At 59.7% G+C, this 15264-nt stretch overlaps 8 protein-coding genes across 8 annotated transcripts; 5 read left to right on the top strand and 3 right to left on the bottom strand.

Annotated features, from left to right (window-relative positions):
- Positions 1 to 5: 5 nt before the first annotated feature.
- Positions 6 to 1427, bottom strand: C7974DRAFT_391145 (uncharacterized protein). The gene is made up of 5 exons (XM_046141547.1): positions 1296 to 1427; positions 860 to 1240; positions 725 to 805; positions 514 to 672; positions 6 to 460 (listed from the first exon to the last, which is right to left on the bottom strand). Exons 2-5 carry the CDS (start codon positions 1106 to 1108, stop codon positions 434 to 436), a joined length of 516 nt encoding a protein of 171 aa, XP_045999460.1. The 5' UTR covers positions 1109 to 1240; positions 1296 to 1427; the 3' UTR covers positions 6 to 433.
- A 118-nt stretch (positions 1428 to 1545) lies between these two features.
- On the top strand, positions 1546 to 2881 carry C7974DRAFT_391148 (uncharacterized protein). Its single transcript, XM_046141548.1, has 4 exons — positions 1546 to 1740; positions 1797 to 1820; positions 1880 to 1939; positions 1988 to 2881. Exons 1-4 carry the CDS (start codon positions 1708 to 1710, stop codon positions 2441 to 2443), a joined length of 573 nt encoding a protein of 190 aa, XP_045999461.1. The 5' UTR covers positions 1546 to 1707; the 3' UTR covers positions 2444 to 2881.
- Positions 2882 to 2883: 2 nt separating this feature from the next.
- Positions 2884 to 5935, top strand: C7974DRAFT_391157 (ATP synthase-like protein subunit alpha). Its single transcript, XM_046141549.1, has 11 exons — positions 2884 to 3249; positions 3464 to 3612; positions 3680 to 3736; positions 3787 to 3907; positions 3956 to 4247; positions 4299 to 4441; positions 4496 to 4514; positions 4567 to 4597; positions 4646 to 4746; positions 4799 to 5481; positions 5546 to 5935. The coding sequence occupies exons 1-10, from the start codon at positions 3178 to 3180 to the stop codon at positions 5461 to 5463; spliced, it is 1650 nt and encodes a 549-aa protein (XP_045999462.1). The 5' UTR covers positions 2884 to 3177; the 3' UTR covers positions 5464 to 5481; positions 5546 to 5935.
- A 67-nt stretch (positions 5936 to 6002) lies between these two features.
- Positions 6003 to 7051, bottom strand: C7974DRAFT_374815 (uncharacterized protein; the record flags this gene model as incomplete). The annotated part of the gene is made up of 2 exons (XM_046140169.1): positions 6003 to 6681; positions 6771 to 7051. The coding sequence occupies 2 exons, from the start codon at positions 7049 to 7051 to the stop codon at positions 6003 to 6005; spliced, it is 960 nt and encodes a 319-aa protein (XP_045999463.1).
- Positions 7052 to 7754: 703 nt separating this feature from the next.
- On the top strand, positions 7755 to 10503 carry C7974DRAFT_391160 (CCCH zinc finger and SMR domain-containing protein). The gene is made up of 4 exons (XM_046141550.1): positions 7755 to 9039; positions 9085 to 9795; positions 9842 to 10014; positions 10064 to 10503. Exons 1-4 carry the CDS (start codon positions 8105 to 8107, stop codon positions 10429 to 10431), a joined length of 2187 nt encoding a protein of 728 aa, XP_045999464.1. The 5' UTR covers positions 7755 to 8104; the 3' UTR covers positions 10432 to 10503.
- A 386-nt stretch (positions 10504 to 10889) lies between these two features.
- Positions 10890 to 13075, top strand: C7974DRAFT_423149 (uncharacterized protein; the record flags this gene model as incomplete). The annotated part of the gene is made up of 2 exons (XM_046144366.1): positions 10890 to 11953; positions 11989 to 13075. 2 exons carry the CDS (start codon positions 10890 to 10892, stop codon positions 13073 to 13075), a joined length of 2151 nt encoding a protein of 716 aa, XP_045999465.1.
- Positions 13028 to 14437, bottom strand: C7974DRAFT_391161 (uncharacterized protein). The gene is made up of 3 exons (XM_046141551.1): positions 14109 to 14437; positions 13622 to 13859; positions 13028 to 13538 (listed from the first exon to the last, which is right to left on the bottom strand). Exons 1-3 carry the CDS (start codon positions 14145 to 14147, stop codon positions 13111 to 13113), a joined length of 705 nt encoding a protein of 234 aa, XP_045999466.1. The 5' UTR covers positions 14148 to 14437; the 3' UTR covers positions 13028 to 13110.
- A 9-nt stretch (positions 14438 to 14446) lies between these two features.
- On the top strand, positions 14447 to 15146 carry C7974DRAFT_423151 (uncharacterized protein; the record flags this gene model as incomplete). The annotated part of the gene is made up of 2 exons (XM_046144367.1): positions 14447 to 14755; positions 14892 to 15146. The coding sequence occupies exons 1-2, from the start codon at positions 14678 to 14680 to the stop codon at positions 15144 to 15146; spliced, it is 333 nt and encodes a 110-aa protein (XP_045999467.1). The 5' UTR covers positions 14447 to 14677.
- Between the last annotated feature and the right edge of the window lie 118 nt (positions 15147 to 15264).

Here is a 15264-nt window from a genome sequence, read left to right on the forward strand (position 1 = left end):
AGCCACCCTTTGACACATTTCAACACTTCCAAAACATTGCGTAAGACAAAGAACGCGATGAACGAATTTCTATTCAGACCCTTTTTTGGGAACTCTATTGGAACATCTGGAAATGCCGAGGAACGTCTGCACTACACCGTTTGCAGTCTGGAATACGCCTCAATAACGGCGATTTGTTGCATGCATACCGAGAACGAGAAATTATCCAAGTACCTCCAATCTCGGTTTCGCAAATTCTATCGAAGAGTCTGGTGATAGATGTGAAACAGTCTGTAGTTGTGTGTCAAGAGCGCATGGGCTGTGCTGCCAGCAAGCTGATCGCACAAGTTCAGCCTCACGACAGGAAGATGTTTCTTCAGCTGAATATGTCGCATCAGCTTCTTGCACCGTCGTGTCCTAAAATGCTCGCCAAGTAGAATAATCCTGTTGCAGACTACTGCGACAGAGGACCAAGATAGTCCTATAGAATGTCAGCGAACTATCAGCGCAACTCCAGAACGGGCAATTGCATACCTCTTTCATGGTGCCAACTGCAAACATCTTGTCAACCTCAGATCGAATACCCTTGATCTTGATGCGAATATTTGTGCCCTTCTCAATGACCTGGTCTGCGCCGTCGGTCCATTGCGGCGGTGCTGCGTTTCCCTCGAATTTGATATCAGAAGGGATCATCTGTTCAGGGTCAGCTTATGCCTTCAGAAGGAGCTTGTCAAGGTCATCATACGTTGCGCGCGACGAAAGCTTGTAAAGAACCGCAGTCCACGAAGAAGCCAGAAGGAAGAATCGAGGTGACAATGCCATCCATCTAATCATGGTCAGCCACATGCACCGGTTTGCCGTCCTTCCAGTTCCAACATACCACTTCTCCCTTGTACGGCCGCCATACGATGGCCTTGTAGTGGACCGTGTACTCGGCAGAGCCTGACCCCGGCATCACCTGGCCATCTGTAATGTCGAACGAGTCCAATATGCACACAATGGTGTATTTTCCCGTGCTCGAACCCTCCTCCTTCTGCAGTAGCTCCTTGTGGATGTGCGAGCGGATGAGCGGACCGAAGTATGAAGGGTGCAGCTGGATGGTCTTCTCAAGCTCCTTGAGGAAGAACATGACTGCGCAGGCGCACGGAAGGGGTGCGTGGTTGGGTTATAGAGACGAGATTGTTGGCACGATTGCACGGTGATGGAGAAAGTACGGGCGCGGGCGCCTTCGTATTATGCGACTAATATCTTCTTGCGATCGCTGTAGCGACTGTAGTGAGCGACCGGCGCGCAAGCCTCGAGTGAGAGGCGCGTACCGCCTGCAAAGCTATCCTCTTCAATCCACGCTCCAGCAGTCTACGCGCAAAGCTCTCAAGGCGGTCGCGCCAGCTAGCGAGGGCAGTTCTGAAGCGGGAAAGGTCGTGGAGGGCGGATGCGGGGTGTGGAGTCCTTGGTGAATAATGCCAGGCCATGCAAGTCGCGCCTGCCTTCAGCCGCCGATTAGATAATCCGTGCCGGGTCGCACCTGCCAGCGCTGAGCGGCCGCCCCACCCATGTCGTGGAACCAGTCACCCTGCGAACCGTCTTGCTTATCACTGTGCGCTCACGGTCGGAAGCGTGGGATCTCGTGAGCACGTTAACGGATTCTCTCGGCCACTCACATTTACCAAGACATGGTTCTGGTTTCTCCCACACCTTGACACGCGAGAAAGAACCGCATCGGGCACCATGTCTTTGAATCTGGAGAAGCAGTTGCGCTTCGTACGTCATTCACAAGAGACTGAAGATGGTGGGCGTAGAGACTGACTGAACCACAGTACGGCGCATACCACCACAACCCCGTGGGTTCAACTCCTGACCGCGGCCTTGCACATGTCAACTGACGCCGCTTTTCGTCCAGGTCAATGTGGGGATACATGTCCTTTGCGTGCCCCCGATTCTGTTGACGGCATTTCTGCTCGTAAGCTCTGGCAACGCGCACGCTCGACGGCCGCTTACGTGCTGCTAGCTCACCAACACCCCCGCCGTTCCGCTGCCCACGTGGCTGTCGATACCCAACCTACCCCTCAACGTCGGAACGTTCGGCGCAGTGCTGTACTCGACCCTATACGTCCTCATGGAGCCGGTGGCAGGGGCTCTACTTGCGCCCATTCTCATCGGTGCGACTGCCTACGGAAACTACCTCACGACGACCTACGGCGCAACAGCAAACTACTGGGCAGGTGGAATCAACGTCGCATGCTGGATTGCGCAGTTTGTCGGCCACGGAAAGTTTGAGGGTAGGGCTCCTGCGCTGCTCGACAACCTTGTGCAGGCCTTTTTCCTGGCGCCATTCTTTGTGTGGTTTGAGATCTTGTTCTCCCTCGGCTACCGCCCAGAGCTGAAGAGTCGCATCGACAAAGCGGTTGAGGAGGACATTGAGAAGTTCAAGAAGAGCAAGGAACAGAATGGCAAGGCTCACTGAGTCTCACAGACCAGGCACGGTGGGTACCGGTTGAAGAAGGCTGGAGTTGGCTGTCGAAAGTAAAGGAGTTGTCGGAAGAGGACGCACAGACGAAACTGGGTGCGAGCTTGGTGAGAAGAGGAAGGTTACAGCATTGCGTGGGAGTACGGTGTCCCGGCGTCCAGTATATGCATGTGCAGTGGGTATGTACATCTACGTGGGAGCTGGGGACAGGATTGAGCATACTACAGCGATCATTTAGCGTTAATACATCTGGCATTGTCGGAGCCTGCACAGCCGCCTATGTGATGGACATATTGTTGGATAGATCGCCCGTCCCGGAGCTACTACGACACAACATCGAGTGCTCCGTAGGTCCTGGAGCTCTCCCCGGGATGTACCGAACGTGCAGGTCCTGTTTCAGTATATATCACGGGCAGGGTGACATGAACACTGCAAAAATTATGTGTACAATAACGACCTTACTTACTGCCAGGTTCCTCTTCCACATGCTGCAAACACTCACAATTATGAGGTGCTGGAGCATCCCCAGATCCCGTGTTTTGGTCGCTCCCTGGTCGCTTTTTGGCTAGCGCGTTCCTGTCTAGCGTGGGTTGCGCTTTCCTCCCGGGGACCGCTCAAGTCTTTTCCTCAGAGCTCCATCTCCTACTCCATCAACCTCTCCCCTCCTCCCTTCCTGCATCAATCTCAATTGGTTGCAGAGCCATCCCATTAGACTCTTGAGCACTGCAGTCATGTTCTCAAGGGCCATCCGCCAGTCCAGCCGCCGGGTCGCCGCAATCTCTGCCTCGAGCAGGATTGCTTCGGTAAGTCCATCGCAACTGCCAGCCATTGCGCCTGCCGCCACCTCCGCCGTCGTCTGCAGCTCGAAAAATCGGATCCCGATGCCATTGGCAATGCATTGAAGCTCCATCGATGATGGATTCCGGGTTGCAGCGCGCGGTGCTGAGATGGCGATGGGAGCTCCCCTCCGCCGAGCCAAGCCACGAACCACCATACTGACGACTTTTCCCACCACAGGCCCGCGCCCCTGCGTTCACCGCTGCTCGCGCCTACGCTGTCGATGCTAAGGCCACCCCCACCGAGGTCTCCTCCATCCTGGAGCAGCGCATCCGTGGCGTCCAGGAGGAGAACTCCCTCGCCGAGACCGGTCGTGTCCTCTCCGTCGGGTACGCCGCACCACACCAAAGCGCCGTCGCGGCCATTCAAAAACGCAGTCCGCTGACGAGGAGACAGTGACGGTATCGCCCGTGTCCACGGCATGAACAACGTCCAGGCCGAGGAGCTCGTCGAGTACGCCAAATTCCATTCTCAGCCGCCAGCAGAAGCTAACGGGATCGCAGGTTCGCCTCCGGTGTCAAGGGCATGTGCATGAACCTCGAGGCCGGCCAGGTCGGTGTCGTGCTTTTCGGTTCCGATCGTCTCGTCAAGGAGGGCGAGTCCGTCAAGCGTACCGGAGAGATTGTGAGTGCAGCGAGCTTGTACCGAGTGCCTCCCAGCTAACGCGCCCAGGTCGATGTCCCCGTCGGCGAGGCTCTTCTCGGCCGTGTCGTTGACGCTCTCGGCAACCCCATCGATGGAAAGGGTCCCCTCAAGACCACCGAGAGGCGCCGTGCCCAGCTCAAGGCCCCCGGTATTCTGCCCCGTCAGTCCGTCCGCGAGGCTGTCCAGACTGGTCTCAAGTCCGTCGACGCCATGGTCCCCATCGGCCGTGGTCAGCGTGAGTTGATCATTGGTGATCGTCAGACCGGAAAGACCGCCGTCGCCCTCGACGCCATGCTTAACCAGGGTCGCTGGAACAAAGGTTGGATTCCCTGTCAGTCCCAGGAGTGAGACTTTACTGACTTTACGTTAGGTACCGACGAGAAGAAGAAGCTTTACTGCATCTACGTCGCCATTGGTCAGAAGCGATCCACCGTTGCCCAGCTCGTCAAGACTCTTGAGGAGAACGACGCCATGAAGTACACCACCATTGTTGCCGCCACTGCCTCCGAGGCCGTAAGTCATCCACTATGTTCATTCATCTAGCAGCATTCAGCTAACTTACAAAAGGCTCCCCTGCAATACCTGGGTAAGCCGACGACGCCGTCGATGCTGTGATACTTGTACTGACGTCTTTCTAGCCCCCTTCACTGGTTGCTCCATGGGAGAGTGGTATGTAGCCATCTGATAGCAGCATATCGATATGCTAACAATCCCCAGGTTCCGTGACAACGGCAAGCACGCTCTGATCATCTACGACGATCTTACAAAGCAGGCTGTAGCCTACCGTCAAATGTCTCTGCTGCTCCGTCGTCCTCCTGGTATGCATTCCACGTCAAGACTTTGCGGCACCCAGGTATTAACTGAAATTAGGTCGTGAGGCTTACCCCGGTGACGTCTTCTACCTCCACTCTCGTCTCCTCGAGCGTGCGGCCAAGATGAACGACTCCCTCGGCGGCGGCTCGCTCACTGCCCTTCCCATCATTGAGACCCAGGGTGGTGACGTTTCCGCTTACATTCCCACCAACGTCATTTCCATCACCGACGGCCAGATCTTCTTGGAGGCTGAGCTGTTCTACAAGGGTATCCGCCCCGCGATTAACGTCGGTCTTTCCGTCTCCCGTGTCGGTTCCGCTGCCCAGGTCAAGGCCATGAAGCAGGTCGCTGGTTCTCTGAAGCTCTTCTTGGCCCAGTACCGTGAGGTCGCCGCCTTCGCCCAGTTCGGTTCCGATTTGGATGCCGCCACCAAGCAGACCCTCGCCCGTGGTGAGCGTCTGACTGAGCTCCTCAAGCAGAAGCAGTACAGCCCCATGGCCGTCAACGAGATGGTTCCCTTGATCTACGCCGGTGTCAACGGTCTTCTCGACAAGGTCCCCGTCAACAAGATCCTGACATGGGAGGCCGACTTCCTCGCCCACCTCAGGTCGAACGAGTCTGAGCTTCTTGCCACCATCGAGCGGGAAGGTGCCCTCAGCAAGGACCTCGAGTCCAAGCTGAAGGAGGTTGCCATTAGCTTCACCAAGAGCTTCACGGCATAAATGACAAGGGGTTGAAGAGTGGGTACTCTCTATTCCAAGGTTCTTGCGGGGTCAAAATGTGCTGATTGGTCTCTGAGAATAGATGTATAATAGAAGATGCGTCCTCGCCATCAGCTGTTTCAATATGAGAAGGTTCTTTTTCGTCATTGCAGCGACTGATGGGTGTGCGTGCGTGTCGGACGATACCTCCTCGGAAGACGGGGTTTCTGCGATCTCCGAGATGCTTTCCTCTGTTAGCGGTAAATATGCGGATGCAGACGTTGTATATCGCGAATCCATTTCTGTTCTGTTACAGATGTGTTGTGATGTGAAAGTTTGACTGTATTGTGAGTGTGTGGTGTTGACGCATAGATTGTGCAAGATGTCGATGTGCTCCGCCTGGCAGCTGCATCTTGACGTACTCCAAGAGTGTTCATGGACGTGCGAGCTGGTCAAGGCACGGAGTTGAGGTGTACCGCATAAGCAAACAACATGATCTCATTTGGAGCGTCTAGAAAGCCACAGTCCAACGCCATCTATTCTACAAGTAATCTACTCGCCTATTTCCGCCCGCGGCCCTCCTGCCCCTCGTCGTCGTCATCAAAGATATCATCCGCGACCTCGGCGGCATCCACATCATCCGTGTACTCATCGTCCCAGCCGCCGCGCAGACTGATATCGTCGTCCTCCTCGCGCAGCTGCTGCGCCGCCTCCAGCGCATCCGGATCATCCGCATACTCATTCTCAAGCGCGTCCTCACTGGCCCTGCGCACGCCCTGGCGCTCCTCCTCCTCGAGCTCGGCGGCCCGCTGCTTCGTCTTGCGGTACATGAACCAGCCCGTGGCGACACCGGCAACGGCGCCAATGGCAATGGACAGGTAGCTAATGGCTTTTGTGCGGGCGTCCATTTTGCCGCCGCTCTCGGCGATTTTCTCGAGCTGCGCGCCGATGAAAATGTGCAGCATCAGCTTCGGGGAGACGATGGCGGTGGCCAGCGCGTACGAGGCCCAGTGCACGGTCGGGAAGGTGGCGACGGCGCCGTTGGACAGCGAGTACGGCAGCGGGCACATGCGGATCATGACCAGCAGCTTCAGGCCGTCGTGTTTTAGCGTCAGGGCGAGGGCGGCGAAGCGCTTGTCGTTGGCGATCAGGCGGGTGACCATGGTGCGCAGCAGGGTGCGCGAGAGCAGGAAAGACGCGGTGCTGCCGGCGACGGTGGCCGAGGCGGCGATGAACCAGCTGGGCGGGGTTAGCCGTGGTGAGGTATGGGGCGGGGTGAGAGCATAGAGGGGGAATGATCAGACGGGAGCGTGACTGGGAGGCCGTACCCGTTGGGGAACCCGTAGACGAAGCCGGCAATGGTGAGCAGCGACGAGTAGCCGATCAGCGGCGGGAACGACACGGTGAAGATGAGCGCCCACAGCACCAGCCAGCCAGCCGGCACGTCGCGCCACTTGCGGGCGTAGGGCAGCAGGGCGCCGAAGATGGCCTCGTTGTACACCAGGAACAAGATGCTGGTGATGAAGACGGCGATGCCGCCCAGGCTGAACAGCACCTTCTGCACGGGCGACAGCTTGTTGTACTGGGCCAGGCCGCGGCGCTGCAGCATGGCGGCCGTGGCCGAGGCGCGCTGCAGGAAGGTCTGCGGGCGGCTGGGGGTGGGCGGTGCGCGCGAACGACTGCGAGCGGCGGCTCCAGATGGGCGTCTCGCCCGTGGCGTCGTCCTCGAGGGGCAGCGCGAGGGCGCGGGCGTCGTAGTCGTCGGCAGGCATGGCGGGCGTGGGCGGTGGGCGTGGCGCCGGACGGGCTGTGGCGGAGGAGCGCGGGACGGGCAGCGAGGCGCGGTGGGGTGGGATGCGTGAGGGGGACTACGGGGGCTCGCGATCGCTACCTGCGGGACATGTCGATGGAGCGGGGGGGACGGTGTGCTGGTACGCGGGAGCTCGACTGCGCGTACATGGTGGTCTCGCTGACGGCGTTTAGCGGACTAGCAGCGCCGTTTCAGCGGCATCCGGAGAGCCGCCGCCAGGGTCTGAGGCGGTGCAGTGCCAGACGTAGAGGGCGGCAGCTGGCAGAGCTGTGGCAGAGCCGTCACACGGTCACACGCAGCGTACACGGACGTGCAGCAGGGCCATTCCACGGCCTCTGCAGCCATTCCAGGGCACCGCTGCGCTGCTGGTACTCCCCGCGCGGTGCCCTGACGGCGGCCGACGCGCTGATGCACCGCCGGTCGCACGTGAATGCAGCCCAGCAGCGGTGCCCTGCGTGTGCCAGCTGCGGCGGCGAGGCTCCAGGCAGCGGGCCGGCGGTGCGTGGCCTCTCGCGGACTCTGTGTACAAATGCAGCAGCGTCCCCAAGCGTGGCTGGTTGCCCCAGCGTCCGACCTGGCCGAGGGTGCAGCTTGCCGCTTGCCGCCTCCGGGAACCAACAGCTCCCCCACACTTTCGACCTTCGAGTCTCCAGCCATCCGCGCGCGCAGGCTCCTGCTGCCCTCCGCGCTGCCCCCGCGCTGCCTCTGCGCCGCCTCTGCGCTGCCCGCCTCTCCCCCGCCGCGCCCGACTGGTGCAGTGGCCGCCGCTGAGCGCGCGAACCCCCGACGCGCCGTCCGCGGCTGCATCACCACCACCGCCTCCACCTCCCTACCACCCCATCCGCCGCCGCCATGGTGCCCGACGCCCTGTATGACAAGGCGCGGCCCATCCTGCAAGACGACGCCCTGGACGACGAGGACAAGACGGACCGCCTGGAGGAGCTGCTGCGCAAGGAGACGGGCCTGACGGGCAAGTCGCTGGAGAACGTCGTGCTGGACTGCCTCTGGCGCTACCGTGACGCCGGCAGCTCGTCGAGCTCGCCGCCGCCCAGCCGCCACACCATCATCCGCCGGCCGTCGCCCGCCCCGTGGCAGCAGAACCGCGCCCCGACCCCCGTCAGCCAGTCGCCGCGCCTCGTCAACCCGCCGCCCGGCTTCGGCATCGCCCCGCCTGCCTTCAACCGTGCAAAGTCGCACACGGGCACCGCCTCGCCCTTCACCTCGCCGCGTCCGTCGCCGCGCCTGGCCTTTGCCACGCCGCACATCCCCCACAGCCCCAGCCTCAGCGCATACCAGTTCAGCGAGGGCGCCAGCCCCAACCACGAGTACGGCGACCTCGACAGCCACTCGGTCGACTGGCTGGTCAATGACGACTCCGGCAGCACCGAGTCGTCGCTGCTGGGCGACGGCACCCTGAATGGCGCCGCCGCCGAGTGGGTCCAGCCCCAGGCCATGGACATGGGCCCATATGACATGCTGCGCTCCGTGCTGGGCAACGAGCGCTCCGACGAGGAGATCGAGGTCGCCCTGGAAGCCAATGCCTACGACCTGACCGCCGCCCTGCTGGCCCTGATGGTCGCCCAGAACGGCCAGGCCGCCGTCGCCACTACGCCCATGGGCAGCGAGTCGGGCTATCTGATCGGGAAGTCAATGAGCCCAGCCTACCGGCCGGCTACCCCTGTCGGACAGCAGAAGAGCAACATTGTGTGCAAGTACTTCCTATCGACCGGGCACTGTGCCCGGGCGGATTGTAGATTCAGCCATGACACCACCAAGACGCTGTGCAAGTGAGTCTCCCGTCCAAGCTATTACTATACGTGCTGACATCTCAGGTACTTCCTCAACGGCAACTGTCTCGCCGGCGACACCTGCTTGTTCTCGCACGATCCCTCGGCCATGATGGCTCGCATGGCTATTTCAGACGTCTCGACACCGCCTCTCCAGGCCGCTGTGCCCAACTTCCACATGTCCGACTTTGACATGTTCCCTTCTCTCCAAGGAGCCGACTCTCCGTACGGCGCCCCGCAGCCTTCGTTGGAGCAGCTCTACGGACTGACAGGCAGCGGCCACACCCGGCCTCCACCTGGCCTCAGCCCCTTTCCAGTCTTCACTCCTGGAGCTGGCAGTCGTCCTCAGTCGCGGACTGGCAGCCGTCAAGTCTCTCGTGCCACAACGCCGTCCGTGCTCGCCGTCGACGACAACGATGCCTTCCCGAGTCTTGGCTCGGCCGCTGCTGCAAAGACCGGCAAGCGACACCACGGAAAGCGAGGTGGCCACGGCCACAAGGATGTTCTGGCCTCGAGTAATCTGTCGGACGTCGTGCGCATGTCGCCAGCACCAGCGTCGCCTGTTCCAGCGCGCAAGGGCCTCAGGACTGCTAAGAGCTTTACTGGATCCCGCGAGAACAGCGCTGCCGCCCAGGCCATCCCTGCACCACAGCACATTCCGTGGCTCGAGACGGGCGAGAAGGGGAATCAGGCGTATCTGAAGGCTCGCGCAGAGGCTTTTAAGCATGGCAGTCTGCGGAATAAGTTCTTGCAGAGGTAAGTCTATTCGACGGCGGATTATATATGTACTGACTCCGTACAGTGCCGCACAAGCTTGGAATCGCAGCGATTCCCGCGCCGCCAAAGCCCTCAGTCTGAGGGGGCAGAGCGAGAACAACCTGATGCGTGAAGCTCATCGCGAGGCTGCGCGCATTCTCTATGAAGAGCGCAATAAACGCAACGACGACTCGAAGGAGTTGTATGTTGATTTACATGGTGAGCCACCTGATATCCATGACTGTTGCACTCATTGACATGCATGCAGGACTCCATCCGGATGAATCTGTATCCTATCTCGAAGGCATCCTCGTCAAACACAGCGCTTCCTCGCGCCCCGTCTATGCCATCACCGGCACCGGCCATCACTCCAAGAACGGCAAGGACAAGGTCGGCAAAGCCATCCGCGGCTTTCTAAACGAGTGGCGCTACGCGTTCCGCGAGTTCTCTGTGCCTGGCGACCGCAACAACGTCGGCGGCATCCTCGGCATCGACCCCAGCAGCTACGACAAGAGCGTTGCCGAGCGGCCGAAGGACGGCGAGGAGGTCGAGGACAGCAAGAAGGATGGCAAGATAAGAATCATGAAGAGAGACGAGGTCTTAGACGTGCCCAAGGGGCCGAAACGTGCCGTGTGACTGGTCAATGTCGAGCTGCAGCCAGCCAAATAGTAAAATAAGGTAGCCTCAATAAGAAAGGTCCAATCTACACTCTTCTAGACATGACGTGCTGATGATTTGGATTGCAGCGCAGACGGTGTGTGACAGCCTGAGGTGGGCGGAGACGGGGGAAGGTGCGCTCGTCCTGCTCTTTCCATTCCGAGCAGGAGCTTGCAGTCTCACCACACTTCGCTTCTCGCGAGAAGAAATCTTCTTTTCTGTCCTACCGGCCTGGAGACACTCGCCTCACCTCAGGCTGCAATTCTTTGCATCGTGTGTCTGAATGTAAGCACTGACGCACTTACACTTCACCACAGCCAGAGCAGTCTCAATTCATCTACCCAGCAAGCTCTCTTCAAGCACCAACAAAAACGATACTAAAAAACCCCTCATACCGCCACACCAGAAAGCAGAATTCGAACCACTCACCCACAGCCATGAGCAGCATCAGCACCACCCCGCGGCGCCCCAGCACCGCCCAACCACTCACCCGGACCCCGCGCCTCCCCTACGAAGCCGGCGAAGCGCTCCTCTGGGAGCGCCAAACCCACCGCCTAACCACCCATCTCGCGCAGCAACTGCAGACCCTGCAGGCCCAGCACGCCGCCTACGACGCGCGCATCCGGGCCGCCGAAGCCGTGGCCGAGGCGGCCGACGCCGCGGTCCAGCAGGTGCGTGGCTTGGACGCGAAGGTCTGCGCCATTGAGGCCGAGGACGCGGAGCGCCCGTTTGATAAGTGGGTGCAGGAGGCGGTGGGGCAGTTGCAGGTCGTGGTTGATGGGCTGAAGGGGGTGAGGGGGAAGGTGGGGGGGTTGGAGAGGGAGGTGGAGAGGTTGGGGGAGGAGGTTGAAGGTGGGGGTGGGTTGCTTAAAGACGTGGTGAGGAGGGTGGGGGTGTTGGAGGGTGAGAAGGAGGAGCGGAGGGAGGAGGTGGGTGTTGAGGATGCGGGTGCGGAGGGTTGCGGACAGGTGCTGGTGGATGATTCTCCGCTGATGGATGATGATCCGCTGGCGGTGTTCTACGGGATCGATTCGCAGAGGCGTCAGCAGTCGCCATTGAGGCAGAAGGGTCGGTTCGAGACGCCCAATGCGCGCCGTCAGGATCGTCCTGCGAGAAAGCGTACTGAGTCACCACAGCAGCGACGTGGCAACCTGCAACCACCAGACGAGGACACCGCGCTGCCGGAGCATACCTTTGATCCTCGGGAAGCGGCTCCCCCGGTCGACTACGGTTGGGAGAACACTCAGCAGTACAAGGACATGCAGAAAGAGCTTGATGAGCTTCGAGCGATGTGCAGGACACAAGAGTCTAAGCATGACAGCGAGACAGCAGACATGACGCAGCGTCCCCAGGAGACACTGATCGTTCCCCGGGAGGAGATTCTTGGATTCTCGGATGCTACTACTGAGGCAGAGGGGGAGAACGACGGTGCTGATCGCCAACAGTCTCGCATGGACCTCACTCGTGGCTCAGTGGATGGTTTGAGGCAAGTTTTCACCGCGTGTATGAGGTTGAGATATGACTGACGATTGGCAGCTCTGAGATGTGGCTGCCTTCGTCGCCACCAAAGCGAACAGAGACGCAGTCAGCCCGGCGAAACATCATGAAGCGGCCTTCCATCCATAATCCACGACTACCTTCAACACGACTGCCTTCAGTGAAGCAACGCAGACAGGACGCTGAGCCGGGACCAGATCGAACTCCTCGCCCTTCACTGTTGGCCAGTGCACTACCCCCCGATGAGACACGCACTGGCAACAAGACGACAGCGAAGCGGAAGCGTGTCGACGACGCTCCTGTCCAGCGAGTGACCCGGCCGAAGCTCGGTGACGGTAAAACCGCTGCTAAGAAGCCTGTTGCTGGAAGTGCGAGCAAGAGCAAGATAAAGGACGACAAAGTCGTTCTGGAGGCTGCTCCTTCAGTCCCTGGTGATAATTCTTTGGCGCCGCCTCCATCTCCCCGCAAGACATTGAACAATCAGGAGCCAGCTGTGAACAGTCCTGTACGGAAGACAGCACAAGCCAGCACAAGCATACCAGAAATCGACCCACTTCCCGTCGTGGAGCCAGCTGTGACGGTAGCTAAGACTGTGAAGTCACGCAAAAATGTCAGCAAGTCCAAGCAGACCAAGAAGCCGACTAAGCAGCCAGCACCTCAAGCAGCTAGTAGCTCCAAAACTCCTGCCGTTGTGAAGAAGGAAGGAAAGGGGCACCGACAGCCAGCAGGCGCATGCCAAGCGTGTCGTGCACGCCACCAGAAGTGCGATCGGACACACCCGAACTGTGGTCGCTGCGTCAAGTTTGGTATTGCTTGCGAGTATCCTCTTGCCTTCGGCTCCAGCGCGCCAGTCAATGGAGTATCAGCCAGTCCCGGTAAGAAGAAAGCACTGCTGCCTATCAAGAAATCAGAGGACGATGCCAATCCCGCGCACGACGAGCGAGAAAGATCTGTAACTGTCAGCCCTGAAGTACCGCGACAGCAGAGCCCTGCCAAACGTCCGCTTGCTTCGCCGTCAAAGAAGTCTGTCGCTGCTCCTACCGCAGCCAGCTCTCGCGCACCGAGAGCGAAGAACACACAAAATCCAAAAGCTTCTCCATCGAAGCAGAAGACGAAACAGAAGTAAGAGTGGTCTATGTCTTCATTCAACTGTCCGATCTTTTATGTCTCAGCAAACGAATACAAACCCTCGCGGTCCTCGACCGGAACCTCGAGGCTCGCTTCTTCAATGTCCTTCCCGTCAACCTTGATTCCAGCCCGCATAACATCCCCTGTCTGGACCGGCCCAACACCCTTCGGCGTGCCCGTCAGGATAATGTCTCCCGCCTCCAGCGTCATGACCCTGCTAATAGCGCTCAACTGCTCGGGGATACGGTGCAGCATCAGCGCGGTGCTGTCGGACTGCTTCATCTCGCCGTTGACAGACAGCCAGAGATGCGCGTTCTGCGGATCGGGAATGCGCGATTTGGCAATCAGCTGCGAGATGGGCATGAAGGTGTCGAAGCCCTTTGCAATCGACCATGGCAGACCCTTCTTCTTCGCCTCATCCTGCACATTGCGCCCCGTCATATCAATAGCAAGGAGGTATCCTATCATCGTCAGCCCTATGTTCCCAGCTCCCCCTAGATATTCCCCATGTATCCGCAATCAACCCCATAGAATCAATACATACCCGCAATAGCATCCAGCGCGCCCTGCTCGTCGTCCTCGCGCAAGTCCCGCACCGTCCGCCCCATGACAAGCCCCAACTCGACCTCGTAGTGCATCGTCACGCCGCGCGGCCGCAGCACGGGGCCCGCGCCGGGCAGCAGGATCGACGACGCGGGCTTGAGGAAGAAGAAGGGCTGCTTGGGCGTCGCCGAGTTGAGCTCCGCGATGTGCGCCGCGTAGTTGCGGCCAATGCACATTATCTGGGGGCGTTAGCCGGGCGGTGCTCTGCATACTGTGTGGTGTGTGATGCGATGTAGTGCTGTCACTGCTGTGCAGTAAAGTCCCAGAGCCATTGCGCGACAGCAGACACCATGAGCGATGCCGTGTAGCTGCAGTGGTGTCCACAGCCATGGCCCCTTCCCTCCAGAACCCCCAGCTCGCAGCAACCAACGCACGCAGAAACTCGACGCGATGCGTACAGGCTGCGGAGAGAAGAGAGAGCCACATACCTTGCGGCAATTCCGCGCAATGCTCTGCGCGCTCGCCATTTTTACTGTTCTTGTATAATGATAGTAGGAATAAGAGTAGTAATACCAGAAAATCGTGTATGTACAAAGAAAGCCGCACCAAGATTCCCACACAGACACAGCGAGACTCGCTCGCGCCTCGCTCCGCTGCTACTTCAACGCCCGGCGCAGACCCGTATCTGCCGCGGCCGAGGCCGGGGCGTGTCCCGTAGCGTGTCGTGTCGTGCCGTGCGTTCTGGGCCCCGCGTGCGTCATCGGCTAGCGCGTTTGGGAGCTGGAGCTTGAGCTTGGGCTTGGGGTTTGAATTTCGGGTGGCAGATGTTAGGTCGTCGCCGAGGTCGGGTTTGAGCTTGGTCTTGGTCTTGGGTTTGGGTTGGGACTTTGACTTCGACTTCGACTTCGACTTGGATATCACGGGGAGCACTGCGAGGACTGACGATCGACGGCTGGCGACTGACGGCTGGCGATTGACGACCCGCGGAATCTTACCACCTGCACACAGACTCAGCGCCCGTCCATCGCGCGCGAGAAAGAGACACACAGAGAGAAAAATGGCAGCACAGCAGAGCCCGGATATGCAGGTAGCCCAGATCCTGAGCGATCTGATGAGCCTGCGGGCGGGTGTTTGTGTACGCCCCCTCTTCCATCCATCCTGCACCCTCCATCCCCCATCCTCCTGCGTCCCAAGCGCCGCTGCTAGCTGCCTCCCACGCGTCCCCACACACATCTACATAGACATACACAACCTCCTTCTAACACACCCAGGACCCCGCCGCAGCCCTGGCCCTTGTATCCGCACGCCCCCAACCCGCGGCCCACACGCCCGACCAGTCCTCCGCACAAACCACCGCCCAACCCACCGCACAAGAGGGACAAGAAGAACAAGACCCGGACCTGCGTCGTGCAAAAGACCTCGTTGCGCTGCACTACGGCGTACGCGAGCGGTGTCGAACGGGGGCGCTGGGGAGGACGTTGGCGGGGGCGAGGGGGGATGTTGAGCGGGCGATGGGGGGCGCGTGAGGGAGAGATGGCGGGGGACGAGTGTGTCTAGTCTACGGGAAGAGGGGTTCGAGTTCGAGTGCCTGGGGCAGGGTAGTGAGAAGGCGGGGGTAAGGGTTTGGATGTGCCCGCAGGAATT

This window comes from Boeremia exigua (assembly GCF_020726555.1).
Source record: "Boeremia exigua strain MPI-SDFR-AT-0100 chromosome Unknown C7974scaffold_4, whole genome shotgun sequence".
NCBI lineage: Eukaryota > Fungi > Ascomycota > Dothideomycetes > Pleosporales > Didymellaceae > Boeremia > Boeremia exigua.